Here is an 18,827-nt window from a genome sequence, read left to right on the forward strand (position 1 = left end):
TTACCAATACTTGATTTGTAGTCTTCCCTGCCTTGACAATTCTATGCTATCAAGAACCAAACCTACCCTAACCCATTTTATTCTCCCACATTCCTATCGCTAAAAGCACTACAAAAGGACAACCAGTGTCAATACATGACATCTAATACAGAAAAGAAGAAACTAAGCAACGACATAACTAATAGCAAACTAATACTAATGAAATGCACATGCAACACTACGCTCGCTCACGCAACACTTCAAACAAGAATCGCATTCGTACTACCCACAACACACGCGATCCCCTGAGGGGCCCACCGAGCGCGGAACTCAGCCAGGATGCCGGCAGAGACAGCGTGCTCCCTTTCCAAAGACACCCGCGTGCGCACATAAGCATGGAAGAAGGGCAGGCAGGCCGACCGGCCGGAACCCTCGGACACCCGCCGCCGCATCCCGTGGATAGCCAGCTTGGCCAGACCCAGCAGAAGACCCACCAGGAGATCCTCCGTGCGCCCCGCCCCGCACCGCGCCGGGTGCCCGTAAACCAACAGCGTCGGGCTGAAGTGCAGCCAGTGAACCGGCTCAGAAAACAGTTGCACGGCACCATCCCATGCAACACCTTCCACCCCAGGTCCCGATGTACAGCGGAAGGACTCCCACGTAGAGAGACCTCCAGCGGGGACTCCCCGCCCCCCCCCGCCGAGTCTACCGCTCTTCCTGCACAGTGGCCAATTAATCTATCGACCCATATTTTTGGGGAGTGGGAAGAAACTGGAGCACCCGGAGGAAATCCATGCGGTCACAGGGAGAACGTGCAAATTCCACACTACAGCACCCGAGGTCCGGATTGAACCCCGGTCTCTGGTGTTTTGTGAGGCGGTTGCTCTATCCGCTGTACCACTCTGCCAGTGCTGTACTACTTGAAGATGTATTTAACTTCCTTTTCGGGATATGAAACACTCACCACTAACTCTGGTGAGAGTACCTGACTCCACCAACCCCTCAGGCAATGCATTTCAGATCCCAAACACCCTCTGGGTGAAAGAATTCTTCCTCAGATCCCCTATAAACATCTTACCCTTCACCTAAAACCTTTGCCTCCTAATTTTAGACCTCTGTATATGGGGAAAAGTTTCCTACTACCTATCCTATCTATACCCCTCATGACTTTGTACACCTGTGGTCAAAATAACAAAGAGATACCTCAGCAGATAGGTAGCAAACTGAAGGAAGAAATGCAGCATTCATGAGAAGAAAATACTCTAAATCTTACGCCAAAGTTATTTGGCCCATTATGAGCTGGTTCTCTGAAGAGCGACCAGAACAGCTCTGTTTGTTGCCCTCACCCCATAGCCCTGCAAATTATCTTTTGTGCACGGATCAAAATACCTTTCATTAAAAGATCACCTTTTTTTTAATTTATTATTCCAAAATAAACGTTATCATAAAAACCTATATACAACCATAAAACAGTGCAAACCTTTACATTCGTGTACAGATCAATCATTAGTGTTACCTTTTTATAAAGAACCACAGCACCGATGCCACTCGTGTGGCTCCCTGGGGTGATACCCCAATCCCATATTTACAATATTTGAAGGGGCTTCCTCGCCTGACCCGCCCCTCCCTCTCCTGTGGTAGAAGAACCTTAACCTGTAGTCCTTCCCCACCGAGCCCTTGCGATGGCTGCACCCAGCTCCAGTGCATCCCTCAGCACGTACTCCTGCAGCCTGCAATGTGCCAGCTGGCAGCATTCCCCTACGGACATCTCGCAGCGCTGGGAGACCAACAAGAGATCACCTTCTCTTCAGAAAGTTGCTTTTGAATTTTGTCCACAGCTTTTTCCAAGGAGCTTCCGCCCAGTACTGGCTGACCACACATTTGGGTTGCGGGAGAATAAGAGAAAGGAGAAGGGAAGGAGGAACGCATGAGATGCTGGAGGAACTCGGCGGGTCAGGCAGCATCAGTGGAGAGAAAGGGACAGTCGACGTTTCGGGTCGAGACCCTTCATCTTGGCTGAAAGATAGAGGGGAGGTGGCCAGTAGGAAGAGGTGGAGGGAAGGGGTGGAGCAGGAGCTGGCAGGTGATAGGTGGATCCAGGTGAGGGGGTGGGGACAGGCAAATGAGGGAGGAGGGAGAGTGGGAATGATGGAAGATGATAGGCAGAAGTGAAAAGGGGCTGAAGAAGGTAGAATCTGATAGGTGGAGCATGGAATAGAGGTGGGGAGGGAAACCAGTGGGAGGAGTTTGTGGGTGATGGGCAGCTGGAGGGGGGGGGAGGGGAAAGAGAGAGGGTGATGGGGGACAGTTGGATCAGGAGGAGATAGGAAATAAAAAAAGGGGAAAAAAGGGACAGAGGGGGAGCGGATGCCAGAAGTTTGGGAATTCAAAGTAGGTGACCTCCCTTCAGAAGTGGAAGAGTGAGTAAACAAGCATGTTTTAAGTCGCAGAGTGGGAAAAGGGTGCGGGGAGAGAACAGCGCTCTGTGGAGACCAAGGTTTCCAGGAGACACCGTCGCTTTCAGCGTTTTATAGTTCATAGATAAATAAAGGATCATGAGTGACTCCGAGTCGTGTAAGGTGGAGTCCATGTAGAGTTAGCTGGAGCCGAAGACATCTGTTCAGTTAAGAGATGTGATTGCAAAATTGAGCCTTGGCCAACACCTCATCAAAAAGGGAAACGGAAGCCACTGAGGTTGAGCAAGGTAAATGAGACGCACAAAAAATCCCATCGGAGAGAGGAGCAGAAGTTCTTCAAGGAGGGTATTCCTGAATTGAGCAATAATTGATCCAACAACTAGCAGAGTCGGTCTGATTCTCAACCTATTGATTCAAACAGCATGCGTTCTGCAGCGTGCTCTAATCTATGAGGAGATTTGAGCCCAGCCAACAAGATGAAAGTTATCCCCGATATCTTATGCCAGGAGGAAAGGGTTTATTAAGTAAAATGGAGATAGGAAAAGAGTTATTATGTTATTTAAAACCATTATGTGTTACTTTCCTTTCTTGGTTTAAAAAAAGAACTGGGGCAGTGAGGCTTAATATCACAAGATTAACAAAGTAAATCTCCCTAAACTCGAGTAATCTAGGACATTCAGAGCAATTACACAGCAGTAAACAACACTAATTCGACGCAAATGTTCTCCAAACAACTGAGCGTGCAATTTCAAAGAGCAGTGAAGCCTCCCTTCAGAATAAAGCAATGAATGAGAGGGCAGCAAAGCAGTGTGTAATTTTTACGTTTAATTGAAAGAATTTACAATGGGGACAGGCCATTCAGCTCCACTGACCCATGCTCCACCTACCCCATCTTCATCAGGTGCCCCTTCATTCCACTCTTCCTCGTGTGCTCATCAGGAGCTTCTTGTGTCTCCATTTTGTTCTCCACTGCAAAGTCTCTTCAAGGAATGCGCACTTCGAAGGAGTTTTTCTTCTCTCTTCGAAGGGAGTTCTGTGAGACCCCCTCTCACTACTCCCCCTCTGTGCTTTCTGCTGCCCTCCTGCTCTCTGACCACTCTCACCCAGACCCGCTACCACAGCCACGTGTCCTCCCTCAGAACATCTTCGCCGCCATCTTCTCCCATGTGGCTTCCAGCTCCATTCACTGTTCCCACTCTCCCCCCCTCCTTCACCTGCCTGTCACCCACCCCCCCCTCACCTGGATCCACCTATCACCTGCCAGCTCTTGCCCCACACCTTCCCTTCCCTTCCCCCTTTCATACTGGCTATCTCCCCCCACCCCCAGTCTAGATCTCGAAATGTCGACTGTCCACTTCCCTCCACAGACGCTGCCTGACCCTCTGAGTTCTCTCAGCATCTTGTTTGTTGCTCCAGATTCCAGCACCTGCAATCTCTTGTGTCTCCCTTTAACTATATCCATTCCTTTCACTTCAAGTAGGGCCGCACAGTGGGGCAGCTAGCAGAGCTGCCGCCTCACAGCTCCAGTGACGCGGTTTGATCCTGACCTCTGCTGCTGTCTGTGCGGAGTCTGTACATTCTCCCTGTGACCACGTGGGTTTCCTCCAGGTGCTCTGATTTCCTCGCATATCCCAAAGACGTGCAGACTGATAATTTAATTGGCCTCTCTGTGTTGTCCCTAGTGTGCTGGTGAGTGGTAGAATCTGAGGGAGTTGATGGGAATGTGGGGAGAACAAAATGGGATGAGTGTAGGTTTAATATAAGTGGGTGGTTAATGATTGCATGGACTCATTGGGCTGAAATATTCGTTACTGTGCTGTATCACTATGACTACTTATGATAAAGAACTGCCCATTCTCACTGTGAATTCCCGGTGGACCTGTCAGTGACTGGCTTCAACTTAGGATTTGACCTCCCCAACAAACAGAAATATCTTCTCCATCTCTAACCTATTCCTTCTCCATCTATGGAAGCAAGCTTCTCTGAACTTGTTGAGATGCTCAAGTGGACAAGCAAGAGATTCTCAATCAAGGGGTCCAGAGCTCACAACCTCCGAAGTCCTTGTTTGTAGGGGATTGAGGTGGCAAGCTCCGAGTCAGACAGATTGGCATCAACACAACATCAGCACGTCCAACAGAAAACTGTTCATGGATCTCAGCTACTCCAAAGATGTCCTGTTCTAACAACCCACAAAAAAAATCATAAGATGGAGACATAAGATACTGCAAATGCCGGAATCTAGAGCAACAACTAAGATAAGATAAGATAGAACATCTTTATTAGTCACATGTATATCGAAACACACAGTGAAATGCATCTTTTGCGTAGAGTGTTCCAGGGGCAGCCCGCAAATGTCGCCACACTTCCGGCGCCAACATAGCACGCCCACAACTTCCTAGAAAGGTCCTGATGCAGGGTTTCGACCCGAAACATCGACAATTCCTCTCCTCCCACAGATGCTGCTCGACCAGCTGAGGTCCTCCAGCAGATCGTTTCTTGAAAACAATCGCAAGGTCAGCTGGGCATGGGGAAACCAAACACGAGTCACAAATTAACCCATCTTTGATGAGCATTGACAGTTCCTTCAACTTCACTAGGTCAAGGTCCTGAGACAACCGACCCAATAGTAAGAGTTCAGCACCCTGCAGATTGCAGTGATTTTTAAGAAGGAAGGTCACCAACTTCACAAGAGGCAGGAGCAAACCATTGTCACTACTTCCAACATCACCCACACCCTATGAATGAACTTCAGAAACTCACAACAGACTGTGGTGAAAGTCCAACGCACTTTGTTAACTCTTTCATTTCTTTGCTCAGGGGATTGAACATCACGCGAAATGACAGCACTTGCCCATTATAATGACCCCCAAATGGTTAAAAGTCAACCACATTAAAGGCTCTGGCGCAACATATTGGCCAGATCATAAGGACATTTCATTCCCTGAAGAACACTGCCAAACCAGATGGGTTTTAATGACAATCCGGCAGTTTTGTGGTCACCATCACTGAGACCAAGTCTTTTTAACAAATTCCAGATTTATCTAGTTACTTGAATTTAAATTCCCCAGCTGCTGTGGTGGAATTAGAACTCACATCTCTGGATCAATGGTCCAGAACTCTGGCTGCTATTCCAGTAACTTAACCGCAATACTAGCATACCCTTTGTATTAGGAAGCAATAGGGTTTGGAAGGGAGGAATTTAAAATTCTCTATCGTGCTTTGTTTTTATAGTCACATTTTTTTTGCTTAAGAGATGTGTGTGTCGTTCACTGCCCATGTCTAATTGCCCTTAGGGTAAGAACATTTTCTTCTTGATCTACTGAAGTACTTGCAGTGAAGGTCCTCCCACAAGGCTGTCGTCGAGTTTATTGTCATATGCACACGTACGGTGAGGTACAGGTACAATGAAAAACTTGCTTGCAGCAGCATCACAGGCACGTAGAGTCAGACAACAACATGCTGAACACAAATTAAAAATAAATTATTCAAGATGGTGAAGAAAAAGTGTGCAAAACAAGAAATTAGTGCAAAAAAAAGTCAGAGAGAAATCCATAGTAGTGCAAGAGGTGGTCCATAGTGTCTTCCTTTGCTGAGGTAGGGTTAGGGTTGTGTCGGTTGGTTCAAGAACCGAATGGTTGAAGGGAAATAGCTGTTCCTGAACCTGGTGGTGTGGGACTTCAGGCTTCTGTACCTCCTGCCCGATGGTAGCTGCGAGAAGAGGGCATGACCCGGATGATGGGGGTCCTTGATGATAGATGCTACCTCCTTGAGGCAGCACCTCCTGTAGATGCTGTTGGAGGGATGTGCCTGTGATGGACTGAGGGAAAGAGTTCCAGGATTTAGACCCAGTGGCAATATTGGACCAGTGATATATTTCCAAATCAGGACTGGGAGGTGGAATCTGCAGATGGTGCACTCCCATGTGCCTGCTACCTTCTTAGCAGTGGAGGTCATAGATTCCAGAGATACAGCCCAGGGTGGTAATTACAGTGCATATTATAGATGGCACACACCGCAGCCACTGGGCACCAGCAGTAGTGAGAATGGACAGGTACGTGGATAGGAAAGGTTTAGAAGGACATGGACCAAACGCTTGCAAATGGGACTAGCTTAGATGGGCATCTTGGTCGGCATGGAGCAGTTAGGCTGAAGGGCCTGTTTCTGAGCTGTATGACTCTATGAATGTTTATTGGAATTGGAATTGGTTTATTATTGTCACATGTACGAGATGCAGTGAAAAACAGTTTTGCATGCCATCCATACAGATCATTTCAAAACATAAGCACAATGAGGCAGTACAAGTGAAAAGCAATAACAGAATGCAGAAATTAGTGTTACGGTTACAGAGAAAGTGCAGCGCAGGTAGACAATAAAGTGCAAGGGCCATGATGGGATAAGTTGTGAGGCTGAGTTCATCTTTATGGTACAAGAGATCCAACTAAGAGTCTTATAACAGTGGGATAGAAGCTGTCCTAATGGTGCGTGTTTTCAAACTTTTATGTCTTCTGCCCAATGGAAATGGGGAGAAGAGAGAATGTCCGGGGTGGGAGGGGTATTTGATTATGTTGGTTGCTTTTCCGATGCAGTGGGAAGTGCAGACAGAGTCCATGGAGGCTGGTTTTCGTGATGGACTGGGCTGTGTCCACAACTCTGTGCAGTTTCTTGCAGGGTTGTGGATGGGACACTGATCAAGCAGGATGCTTTGTCCTGAATTTTCCCAAGTTTCTTGAAAACTGTTGGGGTTGCACTCACCAAGGCAAGCGGAGAGAATCCTGTCACACTTCGGATTGTTGCTGTTATAACTGCATACCTAAATGGCGCGGTTGCACATTTGTGCGGAGTTTACCAAAAAAAAATGCCTGGGATTGGAGCTGGAATTTAAACCAGATGTAAGGCCTGGGGAGTTGCAGTAACGCAGTATAGAGTTACCCTGGATGAACTCCCGTCACACTGAGCCTCAAAGGGAATAGAAAAAACTGCAGCATGCTCTGGAGGCTGGGTCTTAATACTATCCAGAGTAAAGATATTCAGCTCGCTTCATTCAATTGATGCTGATGAGAGCTCAAACCGAGTGAGGCATGTGAGTTATCACGGCAGGTCACAGAAAATACCAGCCTGGTTAGTATCAACCAGCTCAAACCATAACTCAACGTTAATTCAGATGATAATTAGCAGACCTACTGCTGCACTTACTCTGTAGATAAGAGTTTACACTGTGTCAACAGTTAGCTGTTCTTACAGTGACAAGGATACAACAGGCAAGTTTTCACTGACACTTGACTCTGCATTTGTTCTCGGAGGAAGGGCTCACAGGGTTAATAACGGGAATTATCTAAATAAATAAAGTGACAAGAAGCAACGGTGCTGGCACTCGTTAATGTGGCAGCACCTCATCGCAACAAGTCAGATCCAGATAAACCTCCTTGACACTTCAATCAAAGGTGCTGCGATTTATGAAATGTCCCATTGTAACAGCAGATGTCAGATCAGCTCAGTGATAGAAGACTTGGACAACTTCAATCACAGCCCTCTTAGAGGGAGACAACATGCGTTTATCCACACACTTTTGTCAAAGTGAAGGGTGCATCACTGCAGCGCGAGTCTGCCGGCAGTGTTGTGCATGGCCGTGTTCTCCGTGTGTACTACATAATGATAGGTACCCACTCACACTCAACACAAGACATATTGGATTTCTCTTTTGAAAGAGGCAAAGCAGGCACGAGGAGCTGAATTTCCTCCTGCTGGATCAACCTGTGATTTCTTGGGAAAATAATTCCCCAGGCAAGGAATCACAAGGATGATTGGTTGCTATTTCCAAAGGGGAGGAGAGCAAGAACCAGGATCTCCATGAAACTGCCCACCCCCAAACATCTTTGCTTGCCTATAAATGCCAGTGTACACATTGGGAAAGCCTACATTTTTTTAGCTCTGCAATGTACTTTCTATCGGGGCACTGAAAGTAGTCTGAAACATCTTGAACAGATGTGAGAGGGTATGAGTCAAACCTGAAGAAGCCTTTCTTGCTTCAAACCTTTAATATTACTAGGTGCTGTCTGTAAGGAGTTTGTACGTTCTCCCCGTGACTGCGTGGGTTTCTTCCGGGTGCTCAGGTTTCCTCCCACTTTCCAAAGACGTACGGGTTAGGAAGTTGTGGGCGTGCTATGTTGGCGCCGGAAGCACGGCGACACTTGCGGGCTGCCCCCCAGAACACTCTAAGCAAAAGATGCATTTCACTGTGTGTTTCAATGTACATTTGACAAATAAAGATATATTATCTTACTTTGATGTTATTAAGGTAGTCAATAGCGATGATGGAAGCAGCCACCTGTGAGAGAGATTGGAAGAGTCACCTACAAATCCAATAGGGAATTCAGGGGAATCGTCTTCACCCAGTGAAAGGTGAAAATGTCGGAGCCGCTCCCAGTGGGAGTACTTGAGGTGGAAAGCAAGGGTGGGGTGGACAATCCGTGAGGGAGAGAGAACAGAAGGACATATTAAGAGGGTTGGAGAAGAGCTGAGGAAAGTGTCAATTGACATGGACCGCTTGCGTAATCGGCCAGTTCTGTGCTGTAAACCCCTCTGTGATTCTATGTGTGACTTGAATTCTATGCTCCCTTGGGGAGCTGGACAGTGTGGAAGAATGTTGTTAATACACCAGACTGACTCCTGCAGAGTAAGGTGGCGAGATATAACTGTACTCCGAGTCTGGAGCATTGGAGGACAGGGAGCAACCTGACAGAACTTCATAAAATTATTAGAGGCATAGATAGGGTAGACAGTCAGTCTTTTTCCCACGGTGGAAATGTCAAGTACAAGAGGGCATAGCTTTAATATGAGAGGGGGAATATTTAAAGGAGATGTGCGGGACAAGTTTTTACACAGAGAGTAGTGGGTTCCTGGAATGCGCTACCTGGGATAGTGGTGGAAGCAGATACAATAGCAATGTTTAAGAAGCATTTAGACAGGCACGTGAACAGGCAGGGAATGGAGGATATGGACCACGTGCAGGCAGATAGGATTAGTTTAAATTGGCATTGTGGTGGGCACAGACATTGTGCGCTGAAGGGCCTGTTCCTGTGGTGCACTCTGTTCTATGTTCTGATAGCCAGTTTCCCTCATGTAAAATTCTACATGGGATGAACGTCATGCCGACGTCTTGGTGTGGCCTGGGGAGTGCGGTGGAGTGTAACAATGGCAGTAATACATTAGGGAGCGCTGGCTGAGGGATTTGGGTAACTGTTGGGGAGTTAGGGAGTGAGATACAGCGGTAAATACAATGTGCACTTCAATATTTTTCACGGTACTGAAACCCAAGGCAAAGAGCTTTGCAGATACCATCTTCTCATCCCTTCTCGTTCATTACTGCCTGTGTTGCTGCAAGGACAGTATTCATGCACTTCGAGCTCCATTTGCACTGCTAACAGAAGTAGATGCTCTCCTGTTTCCCCGAAAGCCATTGAAGGTGAGGAGTACCTCTGACCCTTCACCCTGAGATATCCATCGTATGCCAGTTTTATTTTTGGTGGTGGGTTGTGTGTGCCAATTCTTCACTGACAGGGCTGCGTCCACTCTTTGGAAATGCCTTTCTCTGCCGCCCTAAACCTAACAGCTTAACTTCAGTGGCGGTATTAATAACAAGTGTGTCAAGCTTATAAATAGACGGTAGACTAGATCCAAGCCCGAAGATAGACATGAAGCCACCAATTTAGAACAGCCCAGGTATTAACTGAATCAATGATGTAATGCCATAAAGTGGGAATGAAATATGGTGCTTAAATCTACACAGCTTAACGTACAGTCACTGACAGATCAGACTGAGACTTTGGTTAAAAGATGAGTTGCTGCAACACTTCTACAGACACAGAATCACTTCTGGCTGTAGATTCGGTTTCCTTCTTGGTGCACCTTTTCCTCAACCACTTTTTGCATACATCGGCCAGGCTTTCCAGCACCGACTGAAATTCCTCTTGCTGTTCCCGTGGCTGCAATCAACGAGAACTAATTATATGCACCATCCCCTACCCCCTCATCCCAAGATGTCACAATTAATTTCCTTCTCAACTATCCAAAGTAAGGATTGAAATAAAATCCTCTGTGAAGTCAACTGCTGAGAAAGTGAGCCTGACTGAGGAGAAAACCCCCATCGCCCAAAGGCTGCATTAAAATCATTGCATGTCACGCAGGACAATGATTAGATTCGTGGCGATAATTTCTTCTCACACACCAGGGGAAAGTTGCAGTGAAAATGCAGAAAGACAGTGTGAAGACCCCGCATTACCTGTCCTTCAACCTTTGACAGAATTCTGTCTGCAAAGCGTGGAGATCCTGCATGTCAAGATAATCTTAAATTGTCATTGACTCGCAAGGCCAAGAAAGGAAGAACCTGCATTTCCATAGTGCCTGACACCATTCTGGGAAGTTTACTTTTACAGCCACTGTTGGATGCAGAGAGTGCTGCATTGTTGGAAATCTTGCAGCCAGGATGCATTGTTGGAAATCTTGCAGCCGGTATGCATTGTTGGAAATCTTGCAGCCAGAATGCATTGTTGGACATCTTGCAGCCGATATGCATTGTTGAAAATCTTGCAGCCAGTGTTGCATTGTTGGAGATCTTGTAGCCAGTGTTGCATTGTTGGAAATCTTGCAGCCAGTATGCACACAGTAACTGTGCCTCACCAGCAGGTTGTTAGCTGGCAGACAATCAGCTCCAATGATATTGGTTGAGGGGTAAATATTGCCCAGGTACCTGTTACTCTGTTTTGAAACCATGGCTGTGGGATCTGTTATAATGGCCTTGAGAGGAAAGACGTTTGGTGTAATGGTTCCTCTCAAGGCCAGCACCTCAGAGAGTGCAGCACTCCCTCATTACCACAATGAGGGTCAGACCAGGCTGCTTTGGTCAGGTGTGAAACCACAATGTTCTGACCTCAGAGGTTATAGTGGCTTCTGATTTGCAAGTGTAACAGCAACCTCGGATGGAAACTGTCCCATCACCAACGTTTATCTCACGCACCATCTCTCCCCAGGACAGGTCATAGTTCAAGTATGTGACTCCCTTGTTAAAGAAATATTTCATTGCAAATTTCACACAGGCAGTGAGACCTGGGAGTAAGCATGCCAGAAATAAGCATTCAAAGGTGAGCCAAGTGCTGACTGTAACTCAAAGTCAAAGTCGAGTTTACACAAGTACATGTATGCACAGGTGCAATGAAAAACTCACCTGCATTGATACCAAATTAATTCTGAAACGTTTTGGTGGCCTACCACTTTCTGGAATGTTCCAAACTTTCTAGCAGTAGGTTGATTATTTTTATCTATTGGACCTCTTGTCACTCCTCTCAATGACTTGGGATATCTGCAACTGTCCAATGCACTCAGAGCGGGACTCCCTTCCCTAACTTTCTCTGCCCCTCCTTTAAACCACTACTTAAAAACCTGCCTTTTTTGGTCAATTGTCATTAAAAGGCGTGGTGTCCTATATCAAGATAAAAATAGAAAATGCTGGAAACACTCAGCAGGTCAGGCAGCATCTGTAAAAGGAGAACATTTGAAGTCAATGACCTTTCGTCAGTGAGTTGTGACAAATGGTTTTAAAACCCGAAACATTACTCTGTTTCTCTTAAGTTCAAGTTTATTGCTGTCACAGGCATGCATACTGAGGGTATAAGTGCCATGAAGATCAGCTTTATGCAGCAGCAGCACACTACATTACAAGACGAACACAGACATAAGAGAAGGAGGATGAGAGGAGACATGATAGAGGTGAACAAAATATTAAGAGGAATAGGTAGAGTAGACAGCCGGCACCCCTCTCCCAGGGCACCAATGCTCAATACAAGAGGGCATGGCTTTAAAGTAATGGGTGGGAAGTTCAAGGGAGATATCAGAGGAAGGTTTTTTTACCCAGTGGTTGGGGCATGGAATGCGTTGCCTGGGGTGATGGTGGAGGCAGGTACATTGGTCAAATTCAAGAGATTACTAGATAAGCATATGGAGGAGTTTAAAATAGAGGGATCTGTGGGCGGAAGGGGTTAGGTAGTCTTAGGCGAGGTTTAAAGGTTGGCACAACATGGTGGGCCGAAGGGCCTGTATTGTGCTGTGCTGTTCTATGGTTCTATGTTCTATAAGTTAACGTAAACTTAAGTTAACATAAATTATACATAACTTGCACGCGTACAAAATAAACAACAAAATAAACATAACGACACTAATGCAAGATTGAGAGAGAGAGAAGAAAAATCATCTGAGGTAGTATTAAGGTTTTTCAGGTGGGTTCAAGAACTCGATGGCAGTGGGGAAGAAGCTGTTGTTGAACGTTGAGGTGTGTGTCTTCAGGCTCCTGTACCTCCTGCCTGATGGCAGCTATGAGAAGAGGGCATGGCCCGGATGGTGGGGGTCCCTGACGCTGGATGTCATCATCCTGAGACATCGTCCTCAGTGGTGGGGAGAGCTGTCACCCTGACAGAACTGGCTTGAGTCCACTACTCTGACTCCCCAGATGCCAAGTGTGTTACCAGAATTTTCTGCTTTTATTTCAGATTTCCAACATCTGCAGGGTTTGTTTAAAATTTCTGTTTACTGGTGTCTAACTTTGACAGATAACACTGCTCAGAAATACAACTTGGGCTATTTTGTTATTATAGATGTTGTTTTCTGCCGCAGTAATCCCCGTCAATCTGTGTGATCCAACAAGGGCAAAACCCAAGATGGCCAGTGACAGTCAGTCATGAATCATTGTCACAGGCAAGCATATTGTAACACATCAGTTCATGATCAATGACATGCAGGCACATATCACTGGGTGAGTGAAGAGAACATCAACTGTATTAATAATTTCCACTGTGCAATTCAAGAGTAGAAATAAGAGTTTGGATAGGTTGAGGCAGCATTTTTTTTTCAATTATAAAACCGCTAAATATCTTGAAATATCTTCATGAAAAGACGTTTGCCAGATTTTGTTTTGAAGGAGAGGCAGTCAAAATCATTCAAGTTTATTGTCATATGTACAAGTACGTGTGTGAACAGGTGCAATGAAAAACTTACTTCCAGCAGCATCACAGGCACATAGCATTGTATACACAACATTCACAAGAAAAACATAAATTATACGAAATTAGACAGAGATGGGTCCCTCTGATTCATCAGTCTAGAGTCCCATTCAAAGTCCAACCAATGCCTCGAACTGTATTTCATATCAATCCAGCGTGGTTCATTCAGTGGGGTTAGGGATAAAGAAGTCACCCTACAGGGGCCTAGATGAAGGAGGTGACATACCAAATGGAGATGGGGTAGTAAGATTGATCGGCTGAGTGATCTGCTCCAAGTCTACTTCCTGTGCTCTACCTCTGTATCACATCAGAAAGCTTCACATTAACATAGTAGAGAAGCAGGCCGTTGAGTGCAACGTCATCTCTTTGAAAGAGCTCTCTAATTAGTACCACACCACCCCTCTCTGCCACTGCCCTGCAACTTTTTTTTGTACATGAATCCAACTCCTTTTGAAATGTCCATTTGAATCTCCTTTCACATATGTCCCAGAACATATCAACAAATCAGAACATGATTGGCAAACAAAAACTAGTTCCCAAATGCTTTACATCTAAATATGCCCCTTTAAGGACCATTGTCTCAAAGGGGTCTAACAGGCATTTCCTGTCTTGTGCCTTTAAAATTAATTTGAAGAGGCAGTCAGTGGCACATTGCTGAACCAGTATAGTCCCATCACTTGGGTTTTAAGTGCACCACTTGGATGAAACCCTTGGGATCACATAAAACAAAGGGGTCGCAGGAACACAATGTCGCACTACATTGAGTTAAAGTCTCAACATCCCAAGTGCTAAAAGCCAGAGTCATTTCTAAATGAACACTCTGTTTACATTGCATCAGGTAGATAAGCTCAGCCTGATGTAATTCCACAATGAACAGCATCAAACCCTGCATGTTTCACTCTGTGTGTGTGTGTGTGTGTGTGTGTGTGTGTGTGTGTGTGTGTGTGTGTGTGTGTGTGTGTGTGTGTGTGTGCGTGTGTGTGAATACTGTATGTGTAAACATGTGCACACACACACGTCACTTACATTCATACATGCACCCACACATAGATAAAATAGATTGCATTGCCTATTCTCCACTCTTTTTAAGTGACACTATATTTTACCCCACAAGACATTGTCACTGTTTACATAACCATTGCCGGGCTACAGATTTGCATTACTTGTCAGATGTCATTGAAACAGAATCAATGAATCAAAATACTATAGATAAACATACAGAGTACAGAAGCATTAGCAATGAGGAGTAACATGTGCTTTGAAATTAACCCCATGATTAATAATTGATCTTGTAAGCAATCTGTGTTGTTGAACATTAACACAATCCCTTGGCATAAAGTAGTAAATTGGCTGCCACTGCTGCGTTTTTTGTTGTTGCCTGACTTCAGTAGTAGGAAAAGCTCAACGATAGCACAAACACTCCTGTGCAGAAATGTCAAAGACTCCACCATGTTTTAAAAATAGAAAGCTCAAAGGTCTATACTTGCAGAAGCCGATGAGTGTGAGCAGGCCCTATCTGAGCCAGGCTTCCTTCTCCATTCAAATAAGAAAAGCCCCACACCATACTTTTTTTGAGAGTTAAATGCATGCCACAGCATCAGATCAAATGAGTTTTCAACACAATTTGACATTCTGGAGGGGATCATATATTCTAAACAATGGTGAACTGTTCCAGGTCAGGCAATACACTCATGTGCAACAGCTGTACCAGATACAATCTTATTAAAGTTGCCTACCAGTTCTGTAAATCTTTCCTCTTAACACTAATTTGCCAAAAAGGGATTTATATTAAATCTGAGACACACACCACCCTGGCCTATTATAAATAGCCTCACAAGACACACAGAAGGGCAGTGATTTTCTGCAGGATGTCAACTGAGCAACATTCCACCAAATATTATTTTGTTTTAAGAATAAGGTAACCATTAACTAATCATGTGTGTGCCAGGTCAAAGGTTATTGATTTTTTTTAAAACGCTAGTCCTCTGTGAATCATTGGGTTGCAAAGAGCTCCAAATAGAATGTTGTCTCAAGCATATAATACCCACCTCATGCAAAGCTGTCTCATCTGATATTGGATGAAAGTAAGCCCAGCTGCCGGCAGACTTGTTTGTTAATCACTTCGCCTGTGGGATAACTTGTCTCAGATGCACTAGTTATTTGGTGTGTGTCTAAGAATGCACAAAGGCTCGAAAGGACCCTGAAATTCTGACTGTATGAATCTTATACTAACACAGAATTAAAAACATGTTAATCCATTGCAACACCTAAAAGATCCATTGCATACCAGTAACCATTGATACTGGAGAGAGCTTCATCCCAAACACATTCCATCTCCAACTCAAATAAGCAAGAACCAAGTTCATTCCATAGATCCCAATGGGCTAGATACCTAATGCTATCAGGATTGGATATTTATTGCCACTATACCACAAGAAGTAATCTACATCGCAGTAAGGTAAACATGGATTGGAGACATTGAGACAAGGCCAACAAGCAGAGGACAAATACAACTAAAAAGCAAACAAAGAGATTAGCTGCACGCAGTCACTGGCCCATCAAAAATCAAACATTCACCATCATTGTGTCAGCCAGAATCAGATGCACAGTCAAAAGACAACAGGAGATGGCATATATCATCACAGAGCCAAAACAGATCCGATACACTCCACGAGTAGGCCTCTAAAAGCAAATAATGTCACCAAACCAACAGGGTCTGAACATATACTGCTACTAGACAAGCAGAGATCAGACATATGGTCATTATTTACCTGCTGGAGACAGAGTGACCCCCACTTGACTGCTGGGACACCAATGATAATGAGCACATGCTAATTAAAACACTTTTCAAAATTAAAGTGAATCCACCAACCAAAACAAAGCAAGAGCATTAAAAGAACAATTAGCATTGGATAGTTCACAACCAATGCTGACAAAAAGTCATAGAGTTACAGATAAAAAGAGAAACAACACAGAAACAGGCCATTCAGCCCACCTAGTCTATGCTGACCACTAGCCACCCATTTACACTAATCCTACTTCATCATCCTCCCCACATTCTCGTCAACTCCACACAGATTCTGCCACTCACCGACACCCTGGGGGGCAGTTTACAGTGGCTATATATCCTACCAACCTACACCTCTTTGGGAAGTGGGAGGAATCCAGAGCACCCAGAAACTCACACAGCCACAAGGAGAACGTGCAAACTCCACACAGACAGCATCTAAGGTCAGGATCGAACCCAGGTCTCCGGCGCTGTGAGGCAGTGGCTCCACTAGCTGTGTCACTGTGAGGCCTTTGACATTCTTCGTGACATCTTGGGGGAAGATTATCTTTGCATTGAATTCTGTTGGGCAGGTATTGACCATTCAGCTCTATAAGTGATGTGGCATGGAAGCTCAATCTCTGTCTGAGGTGGCACAGAGTGTCGTCAGAATTGCACTGGTAGACTGTATCCTCTCCCCCCCAATACTGCCATTCTTTCTAAAGGCCAATTCAATGGCAAGTCTAGTCAAGTCAAGAATTTTCTTAACAAATCCAGAGTGGGTCCACTTGGTCCACATTGGTTTCCTGGTGGATTCTGAAGTGTTTCCCAGTCCAACCTAAACCAGGACATTAATGGTTTAAACACAGTGTGCAGTTAACTCCTCAAGGACCACTGCATCATTTGTTGGACAATGACTCAAACCCACACCCACCTCAGTAACAAGGCATCATCTTTACTTCTTAGAAACCCCTCAAATGAGCCTCTCCTGAAACCCAGACTTTTCCTTGGTAGACCTTAAGTATGACACAGAGATATTATAGGAATAAACCACGTTTTAAGAACACAAATGTCCTTCCCATAAGACGCTGAGGCAAGTTTCGCCGTCACAAAGTTGCAAGAAGGCATTTTCGAGGTAAAAGGAAGAAATTTTCTGTCAGCTGAAAGTTTGCAAGCGCCCACAAACTATGATCATTCAAGCATTCATATTGAATGATAAAACCTTTGCAAATTTACAATTTACTATAAGGTACAGCTCTGAACCACCTAGGATTTGCCTTGTTTCAAAAAAAACATATGTATGAGAGAGTAGTGACCTCAGAAAAGCCAGCAGTCACCCTCTTGTTAATTGGAAACATCACTCAGGGATATTCACATGCAAACTTAAGTCAGTGCTGAATGTCACTAGGTGTCTCTGGTGCGTTATATACACAAAGCTCTTGCAAAAAAATATAAAATACAACACAAAGAAACCTTTCCAGCAGAATCAGTGTGGCAAAATTCAGCCGTCCTGGAGGCCAGCATGCAGCTTCTGGGCTCACAGAAAAGGGTGCAATATATCAGCTTTTCACAGTAACAACAACCGAAACAGGCGCCAGGGGCAGTGAAGACGATAAAAGCTTGAACTAATGCATGAAGGAACCTTATTCAAAACAAAAGGGAGAGAGAGAGAGAGAGAGAGACCTACCACGATTGCTCCAGTTCCCAGTCTCTGAAGAAGTCGAACTCGAAAAGGTCCATAGCAGTGCGTTAAGCTCTGAGGAACTAGTGTCCCTGGCAGGAATGGCCCGGTTCTGCATACGGCGATTGTTCACTAACTGTAATCGTACTGTACGCGCTGGCTGCCTCTCGCAGTGAGAGAATGTTGGCTGTCTTGGCTGTGCGAGGCAGAATCAACATCTCACACACACACACACACACACACAGGGAGGTGGAGCCTCAGTCAGCAAGAAGCCATGACATGAAGCTTACAAAAAAACGCTATCTGCTGTGGATCTGGCACATTAAAGCCTGCAGGAACAGCCGGGTGAAGTAGGTGCCAGTGCCCAAGTGCATAGCCTCACCCCACCTCTGAACAATGCTCCACATATCCCAGTCTTGGCAATACAACCCTGCCTCAACCTCCCTCTACCTCCCCAAGCAGGGAACTCATCTGAAGGTGAGGGACTGACAAATATTCTGTGCTGCAGTTGAGGTGGTGTCCAGGGGTGCTGGACTCTCAACCTCCTGCAACTTTGGTTCGGACTAAACGTTTTCCTTCACTGAGGATGGAAGGGGGAAAGCCACCTTGTGGTCCTCCTGCTACGCAGCAGACCACGACCATCAGAGGACACCAATTCCTCCCCTCCCACAACTCAAAGGGCATTGGAGGACCGGGTATCATGAGCAGATTGTTCGCCATCAGATTTCTGAAGGGTCCATGAAGATTACCTCGTCGTTCCTTTTTTGCACTATTTATTTATTTTTGGAAATTATAGTCATTTTTATGTCTTTGCACTGTACTGCCGCCACAAAACAACACATTTCACATCATATGTCAGTGATAATAAATCTGATTCTGATTCTGCTCAAGACAGTGGGGGTAAATAATAGGGAGGGACAACCTCGTATTTCTCA

The 18,827-nt window shown here is 45.3% G+C and overlaps 1 protein-coding gene across 1 annotated transcript in view; it reads right to left on the reverse strand.

Moving 5' to 3' along the window:
- The window catches only part of aff2 (AF4/FMR2 family, member 2), a 568,957-nt gene extending 550,904 nt beyond the window's left edge, over positions 1–18,053 (reverse strand). The window contains exon 1 of the mRNA XM_052021245.1: positions 17,899–18,053. Coding sequence (XP_051877205.1) covers positions 17,899–17,951 — 53 coding nt within the window. The 5' untranslated portion in view covers positions 17,952–18,053. The remainder of the gene's footprint in view (positions 1–17,898) is intronic.
- Between the last annotated feature and the right edge of the window lie 774 nt (positions 18,054–18,827).

The sequence above is a fragment of the Pristis pectinata genome, chromosome 8, assembly GCF_009764475.1.
Source record: "Pristis pectinata isolate sPriPec2 chromosome 8, sPriPec2.1.pri, whole genome shotgun sequence".
Lineage (NCBI taxonomy): Eukaryota > Metazoa > Chordata > Chondrichthyes > Rhinopristiformes > Pristidae > Pristis > Pristis pectinata.